This window comes from Megalops cyprinoides, chromosome 3 (genome assembly GCF_013368585.1).
Source record: "Megalops cyprinoides isolate fMegCyp1 chromosome 3, fMegCyp1.pri, whole genome shotgun sequence".
NCBI classification, from domain to species: domain Eukaryota; kingdom Metazoa; phylum Chordata; class Actinopteri; order Elopiformes; family Megalopidae; genus Megalops; species Megalops cyprinoides.
The window spans coordinates 52003997-52018197 of NC_050585.1; the positions used below are offsets into that span (position 1 = coordinate 52003997).

A 14201-nucleotide genomic window follows, 5' to 3' on the forward strand; every position below is an offset into this window, starting at 1 on the left:
GACTGCATGCTTTGGTACGGTTCTGTGGGCATGTTTGTGACTCCCCCCCCCATCCCTGCCTGTCTGTCAGCAGTGTCTTGGACCCAGCTGTTGGCATTCTGCACCAGGGCTCCCCGAGGAGACCAGTTCGCAGAGGGGGAAAAAAAAATTGCCCAGAATCCCTCAGTCCTGTAATCTGTGCTCCACATAGCAAATCAATGCTTAAAAACAGCATCCGCCAAGGGAGAAAAAGTCCTCACATGGTGCGGGTACACCGACCGGCCTTTGGTAGCAGCACAGCAAGTACAGAGCGTAAAATGGAACGTTTCGCGGAGTGGCCAGGCGATAAGTCTTTCGGCCCTGACTATGCAGCGGCCCGGGTTCGGCTCCGAGGCGGAGTCATTCTAACGTGGCGAATATGGTACCCATCACCCTCTGCCGGGTGCTGGCCGTAGAAGAGAAGGATTGGTGTAATATCCCTCTGATTGGTTGGCAGCCTGCCCAGAAACTGAAACTGTATGTCAAACTGCTCCTCGCCACGGAAACTGGGACAGGATCGGAGCCTCTGGGCCAAGCGGGCCAGGACACCACTTTCATGTGTGAATAGCTGTGATGGAATTATTATACTTAATTACCACCCCTGATGCTATTCATATTTATCATCATTAATATATTTAGCAGACAACCTCCTTGGCGATTCACAACACAGTTTGCGTACATTAAAATTTTATTACAATTTATGCAGCTGCTTTCGATATTTGAGGATAGCTTATTTACATTCTGGTTGCGCATATACATGCTTTTCTCTGTGTGTGGTTGTCTTTGTCAGCTTCACAGAATAACAAGTAATGTTGTAGCTTGGAGTGATGACTTTTGAGGCCATCTCTATTTACTCAAAGATTAACACTGTCACCTGCTGGTGAAAGTGGGTACAAAAATGTCCTTTTTTTACAAATGTAATATATGGTCCTTTTATCTTGCTTCTTATCTTCCTGTGCTAGAAGGGTATAACATTGTTGTTGTTTTTCTCCGTTGTATTTTACAATAGCTGAGAAAAATTAATGTCCTTTTCATTAGGTATTTCTTAGCGTTTGTTGGCCCTTATCAAGATGGCACTTTTTCTATGCCGAAAACCAGCGTCGCAATACTATTGGACAATCTGAACGAACGTTCGTCCAATAGCAGAAGGCCTTACTCAAACACCGCTTTTCAGAAGGCGAACCGGCCGCGGGACAGTACGAAAAAATGGCGGCGCTTTCTAGCGAATTTGGAGATTTGGTGCAGATAAAAAAGCAACTTATTTATGTAATAACACTTTGTAGAGAGAGGGGCCTGGTCCACAGTGTGAAATGGTGAGAGGCGTTTTCTGTCTTCGCAGATTCTTGTGTACCTGGGCAAGCCGTTTATCGCGTGTGTCATGTTGTTTTGGTAGCTTAGCTAGCTAGCTGGATGACAAGCAAGGCACTCTAAATGGGTTGATGGACGTCTGTCAGCAATGCGATGTTTAACATGCTTCTAAGTAAAATAACGTAAAATCTAGCTATTTAAGATTCTGTGCGTTGCAGTGTGTTGTCTGCTGTTTTTAGCTGGTTTATAACGCGCCAGCTGTTGAGTGATCAAAACATTTCTTGGTGACGAGAATGCTGTCACTAATGTGCGCACTTAACGCTGGCAAAGTGACCTCTTCGGAATCAGCTGTGACATTAGTGTTCGTTCCAGGGCGTCGGAGCTGGCCTTTGCCCTGGACCCCTTACCCATGAACGAGCTGCCCCCGCCACCCCCTTTCACTGAGGTACTTTGTGTGTGATTTTTATATGTATGTGTAGAGATTGATGTACGGTAGTATACTTGGCTTCCCCAGTCTAGCCTGATCGCACAAGTTAAATTGTGTGGCTTGATTAGTGTTATGCTCACACTCGCTGGTCTGGGAGTAATGTGAGCCTGGTCTGGCGCTGTTGCTCATTCAGCTTGAATGGATACATTTCTGTTTTACTGTGCTGGGAGTTGCTCTGGATAAGAGCTTCTGCTAAATGAATGTAATGTGATGTAATGTATGTGACTCGAGATGAGCACCTCCACCATGACTCGCTGAGTCTGCGTCCGTCTGCAGGAGGATGCCCAGGATCTAGACGCGCTGGGATTGGCCAAGTCCTACTTCGACCTGAAGGAGTATGACCGTGCCGCCTACTTCCTCCGCGGCTGCCGCAGTCAGAAGGCCTACTTCCTGTACATGTACTCGCGCTACCTGGTGAGATGGGGGCAGTGTCAGCGCCCTCTGGTCTCTTTCTGTAACAGCAGTGCTGGATGTCTCATCCCTCAGGATAAGGGATTTGTTATTGATCCCAGAGGGGCAGTTAAATTTAGAAGCGGCGAAGAAAATAAATGACAATGAGTTGGTTGGTTGGTTGCACATACTCTGCCACAGGGTGTTATGAGGGCACCTCAGATCAAGTACAGAGTACTGTCCTCCACTGGAAAAGACATTAAAAGGATAAGATTGAAACGCAGATAGAAGTTGTCAAGCTAGGATAGAGCATGTGGCGGTGAAAGTCAGAGAAGCAATTAATGGAACTGCGAAAATAATTAAGACTTGTTCACGTTAAAATGTCTACCGCTTTTCTCATCTCTTCTAGTCTGGAGAAAAGAAGAAAGACGATGAGACTGTGGACAGCTTGGGTGAGGCCATGTGCTGTGTCAACACTAGCAGTAATCCTGTCTTTGATTGATGACATGATTGGGTTAATGTGTTGGGGGGTGGGATCTGGTTGCTGTGAGGTGATTGGTCAGCCTCTGTGTCTGTGCTGTGACTGGCTGTAGGGCCTCTGGAGAAGGGTCAGGTGCGGAACGAGGCGCTGAGGGAGCTGAGGGTGGAGCTGAGTAAGAAGCACCGGGCGGGAGAGCTGGACGGATTCGCTCTTTACCTGTGCGTGCCTGACACACCTGGAGCACACGATCTAACACTTACACACGTACAGTACTGTATTCATTGCATTACGCTACATCATTGTCATTTACCAGATGCTTTTGTCTAGAAAGACTTACATAGCTTACAGCCTTTACATGTTACCCATTTATACAGCTGGATATTTGCTGAGGCAATTGTGGGTTATGTACTTTGCCCAAGGTGGTAGCAGCAGTGCCCGAGTGGGCAATCAAATCCGCAACCTTTTGGTTACCAGCTCTGGTTCTTACCACTATGCTACACAGCTGCCCCATCCACCTGCACTTACACATGTGCAGTACTGCAGTCATCTGCCTGTAACACAATCTGTAATTTATACACAGAGAGTACTGCATCCACACAGCCCTGTGTGTGGTGCTTGACTGTGGTGCAGGGTGTCGGAGCTGACAGTGCGCGTCTCTCTGCAGGTACGGGGTGGTGTTGCGGAAGCTGGACCTGCTGAAGGAGGCGGTGGATGTGTTTGTGGAGGCGACTCACGCCCTGCCTCTGCACTGGGGAGCCTGGCTGGAGTTGTGCAACCTCATCACCAACATCGAGATGGTGCTGCTCCGCTGGACTCTGCTACCTTACACACTGCACTGTAACCTTACACACTGCACCGCCGCCTTACACACTGCACCGCTGCCTTACACACTGCACTGTAACCTTACACGCTGCACTGTAACCTTACACACTGCACCGCCGCCTTACACACTGCACTGTAACCCTACACACTGCACCGCTGCCTTACACACTGCACTGTAACCTTACACACTGCACTGTAACCTTACACACTGCACCGCTGCCTTACACACTGCACTGTAACCTTACACACTGCACCGCCGCCTTACACACTGCACTGTAACCCTACACACTGCACCGCTGCCTTACACACTGCACTGTAACCTTACACACTGCACCGTAACCTTACACACTGCACCGCTGCCTTACACACTGCACTGTAACCTTACACACTGCACCGCCGCCTTACACACTGCACTGTAACCTTACACACTGCACTGTAACCTTACACACTGCACCGCTGCCTTACACACTGCACTGTAACCTTACACACTGCACCGCCGCCTTACACACTGCACTGTAACCTTACACACTGCACTGTAACCTTACACACTGCACTGTAACCTTACACACTGCACCGCCGCCTTACACACTGCACCGCCTCCTTACACATTGCACTGTAACCTTACACATTGCACTGTAACCTTACACACTGCACTGTAACCTTACACACTGCACTGTAACCTGACACACACTATAGTTACACACAACACTGGAGCCTTACACACACCTCACAAGGTTTTGCTCACTGTTGTACATTCACTGCGTTGTACTGGCACAGTGAAGCAGATTTGATAGTGTTGTGTGTGTGTCTCTGTCTCTCCCTCCAGCTGAAGTCTCTGTCCCTGCCGGACTGCTGGATCAGGGACTTCTTCCTGGCTCACATTTACACAGAGCTGCAGATGATCAAAGAGGCCATGCAGAAGTACCAGAGCCTGATCGACGCCGGCTTCTCCAAGAGCACCTACATCATCTCCCAGATCGCCGTGGCCTACCACAACATCCGAGGTGAGTCCTTCCTGCCTGTCCGTCCGTCAGTCTGTCTGTCCGTCCGGTCTCGTGTGCTGGGGGCAGCGGCTGTATCCTCCCTCTCTCTGTTGCAGACATAGACCAGGCCCTGTCTCTGTTCAACGAGCTGAGAGAGCAGGATCCCTACCGCATCGAGAACATGGACACCTTCTCCAACCTGCTCTACGTCAGAGTGAGCGAGACCGCCATTACGCTTCTCATAGCTTTCACCCACGCATTTGCTGTACTTTGTAACGTTAAATTACTGTTTCCTCATAGCTAACGTTACTTAGAATTTTTCCAATCTAGTGTTCTGATCACACCAGTTTGACTGTACGCGTGAAAGGGTTAAAGAAAGTACACACTAGACTACAGCCTGTGAACCTGGTCATGGGTCAGTCTGTCACCCTGTCCACATGCCTGTCTGTCTGTCTGTCACCCTGTCCACACGCCTGTCTGTCTGTCTGTCACCCTGTCCACATGCCTGTCTGTCTGTCTGTCTGTCACCCTGTCCACATGCCTGTCTGTCTGTCTGTCTGTGACCCTGTCCACATGCCTGTCTGTCTGTCTGTCTGTCACCCTGTCCACACGCCTGTCTGTCTGTCTGTCACCCTGTCCACACGCCTGTCTGTCTGTCAGTCTGTCACCCTGTCCACATGCCTGTCTGTCTGTCTGTCTGTCACCCTGTACACACGCCTGTCTGTCTGTCTGTCACCCTGTACACACGCCTGTCTGTCTGTCTGTCACCCTGTCCACACGCCTGTCTGTCTGTCTGTCTGTGACCCTGTCCACACGCCTGTCTGTCTGTCTGTCTGTGACCCTGTCCATGCGTCTGTCCTCAGAGCATGAAGCCTGAGCTCAGCTACCTGGCTCACAACTTGGTGGAGATCGACAAATACAGGGTGGAGACGTGCTGCGTTATCGGTGAGTACAGGTGTGACCCCTCATAGGGTGGAGACGCGCAGGTGTGACCCCTCATAGGGTGGAGACACACAGGTGTGACCCCTCATAGGGAGGAGACGCGCAGGTGTGACCCCTCATAGGGAGGAGACGCGCAGGTGTGACCCCTCATAGGGAGGAGACGCACAGGTGTGACCCCTCATAGGGAGGAGACGCACAGGTGTGACCCCTCATAGAGAGGAGACGCGCAGGTGTGACCCCTCATAGGGAGGAGATGCGCAGGTGTGACCCCTCATAGGGTGGAGACGCGCAGGTGTGACCCCTCATAGGGAGGAGACGCACAGGTGTGACCCCTCATAGGGAGGAAACGCACAGGTGTGACCCCTCATAGGGAGGAGACGCACAGGTGTGACCCCTCATAGGGAGGAGACGCGCAGGTGTGACCCCTCATAGGGAGGAGATGCGCAGGTGTGACCCCTCATAGGGTGGAGACGCACAGGTGTGACCCCTCATAGGGAGGAGATGCGCAGGTGTGACCCCTCATAGGGTGGAGACGCACAGGTGTGACCCCTCATAGGGAGGAGACGCACAGGTGTGACCCCTCATAGGGAGGAAACGCACAGGTGTGACCCCTCATAGGGAGGAGACGCACAGGTGTGACCCCTCATAGGGAGGAGATGCGCAGGTGTGACCCCTCATAGGGAGGAGACGCACAGGTGTGACCCCTCATAGGGAGGAGACGCACAGGTGTGACCCCTCATAGGGAGGAAACGCACAGGTGTGACCCCTCATAGGGAGGAGACGCACAGGTGTGACCCCTCATAGGGAGGAGACGCACAGGTGTGGGGTGGGGTGGAAATGCATTGCAATGCATTGCATTATGGGCAAGTACAGTGTGGGCTCCTCTGGCACAGAGACTCGGGGGGGCTCTCTCACACGGTGCAGAATGTGTCTCTCTCTTTACTTTGCTGTGATGGGGTGCAGGAATCTACTACAGCTGGGCCTTCTATAGTGTAGTGTGTGGTGTCGGTGCTGCTGTATAGGGTTGAGTGTGTGGTGTTGGTGCTGCTGTATAAGGTTGAGTGTGTGGTGTTGGTGCTGCTGTACGGGGTTGAGTGTGTGGTGTCGGTGCTGCTGTTTAGGGTTCTGTAGTGTAATGGCTGGTGTCGGTGCTGCTGTATAGGGTTCTGTAGTGTAATGGCTGGTGTCGGTGCTGCTGTATAGGGTTCTGTAGTGTAATGGCTGGTGTCGGTGCTGCTGTTTAGGGTTCTGTAGTGTAATGGCTGGTGTCGGTGCTGTATAGGGTTCTGTAGTGTAATGGCTGGTGTCGGTGCTGCTGTTTAGGGTTCTGTAGTGTAATGGCTGGTGTCGGTGCTGCTGTATGGGGTTCTGTAGTGTAATGGCTGGTGTCGGTGCTGTATAGGGTTCTGTAGTGTAATGGCTGGTGTCGGTGCTGCTGTTTAGGGTTCTGTAGTGTAATGGCTGGTGTCGGTGCTGCTGTATGGGGTTCTGTAGTGTAATGGCTGGTGTCAGTGCTGCTGTATGGGGTTCTGTAGTGTAATGGCTGGTGTCGGTGCTGCTGTTTAGGGTTCTGTAGTGTAATGGCTGGTGTCGGTGCTGCTGTATGGGGTTCTGTAGTGTAATGGCTGGTGTCAGTGCTGCTGTATGGGGTTCTGTAGTGTAATGGCTGGTGTCGGTGCTGCTGTTTAGGGTTCTGTAGTGTAATGGCTGGTGTCGGTGCTGCTGTATGGGGTTCTGTAGTGTAATGGCTGGTGTCGGTGCTGCTGTACGGGGTTCTGTAGTGTAATGGCTGGTGTCGGTGCTGTATAGGGTTCTGTAGTGTAATGGCTGGTGTCGGTGCTGCTGTATAGGGTTCTGTAGTGTAATGGCTGGGGTTGGTGCTGCTGTACGGGGTTCTGTAGTGTAATGGCTGGTGTCGGTGCTGCTGTATAGGGTTCTGTAGTGTAATGGCTGGTGTCGGTGCTGTATAGGGTTCTGTAGTGTAATGGCTGGTGTCGGTGCTGCTGTACGGGGTTCTGTAGTGTAATGGCTGGTGTCGGTGCTGCTGTTTAGGGTTCTGTAGTGTAATGGCTGGTGTCGGTGCTGCTGTACGGGGTTCTGTAGTGTAATGGCTGGTGTCGGTGCTGCTGTACGGGGTTCTGTAGTGTAATGGCTGGTGTCGGTGCTGCTGTTTAGGGTTCTGTAGTGTAATGGCTGGTGTCGGTGCTGCTGTACGGGGTTCTGTAGTGTAATGGCTGGTGTCGGTGCTGTATAGGGTTCTGTAGTGTAATGGCTGGTGTCGGTGCTGCTGTATAGGGTTCTGTAGTGTAATGGCTGGTGTCGGTGCTGCTGTACGGGGTTCTGTAGTGTAATGGCTGGTGTCGGTGCTGCTGTACGGGGTTCTGTAGTGTAATGGCTGGTGTCGGTGTGTGCAGGTAACTACTACAGCCTGCGCTCGCAGCATGAGAAGGCGGCGCTGTACTTCCAGAGGGCTCTGAAGCTGAACCCGCGCTGCCTGGGTGCCTGGACCCTCATGGGCCACGAGTACATGGAGATGAAGAACACCTCTGCAGCCATCCAGGCCTACAGGTCAGCACTGCCGCGCACACACACGCACACACACACACACGCACACACACACACGCGCACACACACACACACACACACACCTGTCTGCAGCGCATGCACACACACACACATACACACACACACACACACACACACACACACACACACACACACACACACACACCTGTATGCAGCGCACACACACGCACGCACACACACGCACACCTGCCTGCAGCACACACACCTGTATGCTGCAAACACACACCTGTGTGCTGCAAACCCACACCTGTATGCCACCCGCACACACACCTATATGTTGCCCATACTTACTTGTCCACTACCTGTGCACACCTGCCCACCACCTGCACTCACCTGCTGATGCACACACCTGCCCTCAGCAGAGACTCTGTCCTCAGCGCGTCGTTGTGTTGAGCAGACGTGTCGTTCTCAAGGTGTCTTTGTGTTGAGCAGACATGCCATCGAGGTGAACAAGCGAGACTACAGGGCCTGGTATGGCCTGGGCCAGACCTACGAGATCCTCAAGATGCCCTTCTACTGTCTGTACTACTACCGCAGGGCACACCAGCTCAGGTGAGTATATGTGTCTGTGAATGTGTGTGTGTGTGTGAATGTGTGTGTGTGTGTGTGTGTGTGTGTGTGGGTGTTTGAGGACATGTTGCATACTGGGTATGAGGCTCTAAGCTTTTGAATGCAAGGTTGCAGGTTTTATTCCCAGTTTGGGCACTGCTGTTGTACTCAGGGACAAGGTACTTAACCCCAGTCACATCATGTCCCTCTGTAGTGTACAGATATTAATGAAAGCATAACATTCCCACCTGGTCATTTCCCTGTGATCTGCCAAGGATATGTCCCTGCTGCGTTGGGTCTGGACACAGGCCAGTCTACGCACAGGCAAAATGTTCCTTATTCTGTTTTATGATTTTAAACACCCCAGTGATGTCTGTTTTCAGACTAAAGGACAAACATGTATGCCCTGTGCATATTGGAGAATTGACAATAAAGTTGACTTTGACTTTGACTTTGACATTGAATGGATCCAGCCAATAATCTCCTTACTTTGACAAGCGATCAAATATAAATGTTGCGCTTCTTCATCAGAAACAGTTTTGCAATTCCAGCAGTCACCAAAACCAATAATTTGTGTTTTTATTTAAAAAGTAGCATGTGTAATTGTGACTAGAATTTAAGGCAAGCGCTCATTAAGTCCAGGCTTAAGTGTCTGCATAAATGAGCAGTTTAAGATGGGGAGCTGGTCCTGTCACCCTTCCCTGTACTTCTGTGTGTGTGTGTGTGTGTGTGTGTGTGTGTGTGTGTGTGTGTGTGTGTGTGTGTGTGTGTGTGTGTGTGTGTGTGTGTGTGTGTGTGTGTGTGTGTGTGTGTGTGTGTGTGTGTGTGTGTGTGTGTGTGTGTGTGTGTGTGTGTGTGTGTGTGTGTCAGTGTTGTCTCTGGGGCGGCAGTGTAGCATAGTGGTTAAGGAGCAGGACTCGTAACCGAAAGGTTGCTGGTTCGATCCCCGCTGGGACACTGCTGCTGTACCCTTGGGCAAGGTACTTAACCCACAGTTGCCTCAGTAAATATCTGGCTGTATAAATGGATAACATTGTAAAGAACTGTAACCTATGTAAGTCGCTTTGGATAAAAGCGTCTGCCAAATGAATAAAATGTAAAATGTAAATGTCTCTGCAGCATGTGTTATGTTTATATTGATAATTGATGATTGTATGTTCATATTGATGATTGTATGTTCATATTGATAAATTGATGATTGTATGTTCATATTGATGATTGATTGCTGTGTTGTTTCAGGCCCAATGACTCCCGCATGCTGGTTGCTCTGGGAGAGTGCTATGAGAAACTCTCTCAGCAGGTGGAGGCCAAGAAGGTCAGACCCCACCCAGTCCTTTCCATATCTGCAGTGTTCAACCGGAACGCTTAGCAGCCTCTCCTGTAGAGAATGGTGTACAATGGCGTCTGATTCTCTGTCTCTCTTCCTGTGTGTTTCAGTGTTACTGGAGGGCGTATTCTGTAGGGGACGTGGAGAGGATGGCTTTGCTCAAGCTGGCAAAGTGAGTCTGTGTGTGTGTGTGTGTGTGTGTGTGTGTGTGTGTGTGTGTGCTAGAGGTGTGAATTTAAATAGTTTTTATATTTGGATATTCCAAAAGGGTGTAGGGTTTTAAGATAAATTTTAAGAAAACTCTCTGCAAAGAGATCTGCATTCACTCACACGCTCTGACAAGAAAATTAATATAATTGGATTTTCTGTCATTTTATGCAGTTGGGCTCCCTTGCGTGAATATCAATGAGAAAAGATAACTTGCATATCCATAAAACTTTTCTAAATTAATGTGTATTTGAATACTGCCCCAAGAAATCAGTCAAATGTCCATACAGTCGGATATTTGGAACAACTGAACTGCCAGCTTATGGAAATTTGTACTTTGATATTGTATATTGGTATTATGTCTCACAGAAAACTTACTGCAGATACCTGTAAGGTAATGGAATCCATATTTGCGTACAGTAGAGCTTTTGTGTTGATGCTTTTCTTTGACGTGATTCCTGTGTTTGCAGACTCCATGAGCAGCTAAACGAGGCGGATGAAGCCGCCCACTGTTACATCATCTACATCCAGGACATCTTCTCCTGTGGGGTAAGGTGTGCGTGCGCGTATGCGCGTGTGTGCGAATGTGTGCATGAGACAGAGTACATTAAATCGTGTTATGTGGTAGTGTACACTTTTATGAAAACTTGTAACATCAGTGACAGACAGTGAGTACATAAATTCTTGCCCTGTCACTGACCTCTATACTAGATACGGGCGGCAGTGTAGCATAGTGGTTAAGGAGCAGGACTCGTAACCGAAAGGTTGCCGGTTCGATCCCCGCTGGGACACTGCTGCTGTACCCTTGGGCAAGGTACTTAACCCATAGTTGCCTCAGTAAATATCCAGCCGTATAAATGGATAACATTGTAAAGAACTGTAACATATGTAAAAGCGTCTGCCAAATGAATAAATGTAAATGTATACAGATACACCTGGAGAGCAGACATTGCACATACCTCTTTCCTTCTCTCTCCTTCTGCCACTCTCTGAATCTCTCCTCCTCGTTTACATTTATTCACTTGGCAGACACTTTTGTGAGTGAGGCAGAGTACGACACGAGCGCTCATGGGCCCCTCTGTCTCCTCTCCAGTACCGGAACGACTGCAGTTATCAGTCTGCAGTAGGTGTAATTGAACGGCTCCGCAAGGATGAAAGAAAAGGGGAAAAAACAATTCTGGGTTCTCTATCGTGTGCTTTTTTGCATAACAGGAGATTTCGTGCTAAGGCACTTACACATAGGTGAAAGATGATAGAATAAAACATTGAGACACAGTGGTTAACTTTCTCTCTGGGTGTGTGTGTGTGTCACTCTGTGTGCCTCTCTGTCTGTCTGTGTCTATCTCTGTATTTCTCTCTCTCTGTCTCTGTCTCTGTCTCTGTCTATGTCTCTCTCTGTCTGACTGTCTGACTATGTCTCTGTGGCTGTCTGACTATGTCTCTGTCTGACTCTCTCTCCCTCTCTCTCTCTCTCTCCCTCTCTCGCTCTCGCTCTCTCTCTGACTCTCTCTCTTTCTCCCTCTCTCTCTCCCTCTCTCCCTCTCTCCCTCTCTCTGTCCCTCTCTCTGTCCCTCTCTTTCTCGCTCTCTCTCTCGCTCTCTCTCTCTGCAGGAGCAGCTGGAGCATGTGGAGGTGAGCACGGCCCTACGGTACCTGGGCCAGTATTACTTTAAGAGCAAACGCTACGACGAGGCCTCCCTCTGCGCCCAGCGCTGCTGCGACTACAACGACGTGAGTGCCCGCCTCTCGCCCTCCTGTGTGTGTGTGTGTGTGTGTGTGTGTGTGTGTGTGTACAGACCTGCTGATCTCAGATCTGTCTCTGCAGGCCCGAGAGGAGGGAAAGGCTCTGCTGCGGCAGATCTCACAGGTCCGGGATCAGGGGGAGGCGTCCGCGGGTGACCTCTCGCTCCCCTGCGTCTTCGGGTCGCTGTCCAACAACAACACCCCAGTGCGCCGGATGTCGCCCCTCGATCTGTCCTCGGTCACCCCCTGACACTGACCCTCCCCCCCCCCACGACACGCGCCCCCTCTCCTCTCTCTCCCCTGTCAAACCTGTCCTCGGTCACCCCCTGACACTGACCCCGCCCCCCCCCCACGACACGGGCCCCCTCTCCTCTCTCTCCCCCTGCCGTTCGTGTCCCCCCTGTCCTCTTCTCTCTCACTCACCTGTCCCTCCCTCCCTCACTCACCTGTCCCTCGTCTCCCCCTCCCGCTGAGTGTCTGCTTTGACATCCTCTCTCAGACTCTGGGAGTCCTTGGTCTGCTCTGCTCTGCTCTGCTCTGGAGCCCTGAAGCTTAAAAACCTCCCGCTCCTTATTCAGACGGTCTCCCGCGGTGGTTACCGTCTCATCTCATCCGCACCCTGTGGGTGGGGGGGGAGAGTTCCGCTCCGGTTTCTCAGAATCGGAGCTGCTCATCAGAGACACTGCGGGGGGCATCTCCCTTTGTGATGCTGTAGACGGAGGAGATGGCAGTGAGACAGAGGAGTCAGAGGGAGGCCTGTCTCTAATTCTCACCGATACCCTGCTACCCTGCCCTGCATTTACACCCGAGCGCACAGCTCTCCCCTGTAAATAAGAGCAGACGTCCTCACCCTTACAAGGCTGGTGTTGGCTCAGAAGATGAGGTGCCTCTCAGCTCCATCCTGGCTGCTGATGAAGCGGGCCGGGGTGACGACGACACCCTGCTAGTGTGCTTTTTAACAGGGTGCTGATGACATCCTGCCATTGCAATGGTAGCAGCTTGTTTCAAGCAGCCGGGTGCCCGTGTGTGTCCGAGCTGCCTGCTCCTGTCGGCGTTAGGCATAGTGGTCGCAGCCATGTGGATTGATGTGACTGGTATGCAGGGAAGGGCTCTGCTCGATTTGCACGTGTCTCTTATGCAGTGCCAAACCCCTGCTGTGCTCTGAGCCTGTGGGTGACATCGAGAGTGAGGTGCGTCTTCCCAGAGAAAATCATTAATGTCAGTCATACTGGAGCAGATTGGAATTTTCCCTGATTCGAATTGATCGGTGGGCCCAGAGGTGCACCTGAGCAGAACTGCTAGGACTGACCCCACTGGTAGGTGGCGCTGTTGAGCACTGGGAGATTATTTTGCAGTGATGGAGCACATGTAGCTGAAATACACAAGGCCGACAGAAATGCTTTCCTTTCCAGAAAAAGCGCCCTCTCTTGGCTCATCAGATTTTACACTCGCAGTTTTTGCATGATTTTGTGTTTAGTAAAGGAGGAAGATAAGGAGAAAGCAAGTTTGGCTTTGTAATAAAATTCAAAACAGCCCTTGTAAAGACTCCTGTATTTGTAAAGTACTGTAACGTTGGCTGGTATGTCTGTTTGAATGACTTGTACATGGAAAATAAAGTAATCCTTTTTCCACATTGGAGTGGTGATATTCACAAAGGTGAAAGATTAAACCTGCAGTTACCAAGTAAAGACCTCCTTGTCTACAGTTCTGCCAGTGTTCTGTAGTCTGTTTGAACTTTGAGAAAGCCCTTTATGTGATCAATTCAAAGCCTGTGAGGTGAAACGGGTGTAATTGGGTCTCTACTCGTAAAGAAACACTTAAAACTGAAAATTTCTGATGAAAATGAGTTCATGTGTAGAAGGAGCTGAAATGTCTGCACGTGCTTTGAGGCACAGGCTGAACACAGCGATGGGAAATCCAGTGTGACAACAGGGAATGCAGTTTTGCACATGAATATGAAAATCAGCATATGAAAGATACGGGGACAGGTGGCTGTGCAGTCAGTATGCACTTGGCTCTGTCCTAAACGCATAAAACACACCAAAGCTCCCAGCCCTGTATCCAGCTTAATTGGCATGAAAAAATGTTACCCAATGAACAGAGTGGCTCTTTCAGCATGGTACATGTATTGCGTATGAATAACCTCAGTGCCCTCTAACGGTGAATCTCAGTGTGGAATAGTGTAAGGGGGTGGTGTTCTGTGCCCTCTAACAGTCAATCTCAGTGTGGAATAGTGTAAGGGGGTGGTGTTCTGTGGAAAAAAAAAACATCCACAGACACGTGGTCCGTGGTACGAAAAGGTCCCCCTGAACTTGCATGAATACTGCCCAGCACAATGTGGCATCGTTTCCCGTCTGT

The 14201-nt window shown here is 50.3% G+C and overlaps 1 protein-coding gene across 1 annotated transcript; it reads left to right on the forward strand.

The window, feature by feature from the left end:
- The first annotated feature begins 1202 nt into the window (after window positions 1-1202).
- On the forward strand, window positions 1203-12103 carry cdc23 (CDC23 (cell division cycle 23, yeast, homolog)). The gene is made up of 16 exons (XM_036525081.1): window positions 1203-1331; window positions 1699-1771; window positions 2090-2227; window positions 2613-2655; window positions 2797-2902; window positions 3349-3481; window positions 4333-4510; window positions 4606-4703; window positions 5353-5434; window positions 7846-7999; window positions 8450-8569; window positions 9806-9881; window positions 10004-10065; window positions 10571-10649; window positions 11712-11831; window positions 11926-12103. Exons 1-16 carry the CDS (start codon window positions 1225-1227, stop codon window positions 12091-12093), a joined length of 1737 nt encoding a protein of 578 aa, XP_036380974.1. The 5' UTR covers window positions 1203-1224; the 3' UTR covers window positions 12094-12103.
- The last annotated feature ends 2098 nt before the right edge of the window (window positions 12104-14201 follow it).

What these genes read in the sequence shown, in the direction of transcription:
- cdc23 (XM_036525081.1), top strand. Translation starts at nt 1,225, where the DNA reads ATGGCGGCGCTTTCTAGCGAATTTGGAGATTTGGTGCAGATAAAAAAG. An exon ending in CGCCACCCCCTTTCACTGAG is followed by an intron (nt 1,772 to 2,089) that starts GTACTTTGTGTG and finishes GTCCGTCTGCAG; the next exon opens with GAGGATGCCCAGGATCTAGA. An exon ending in GACGGATTCGCTCTTTACCT is followed by an intron (nt 2,903 to 3,348) that starts GTGCGTGCCTGA and finishes GTCTCTCTGCAG; the next exon opens with GTACGGGGTGGTGTTGCGGA.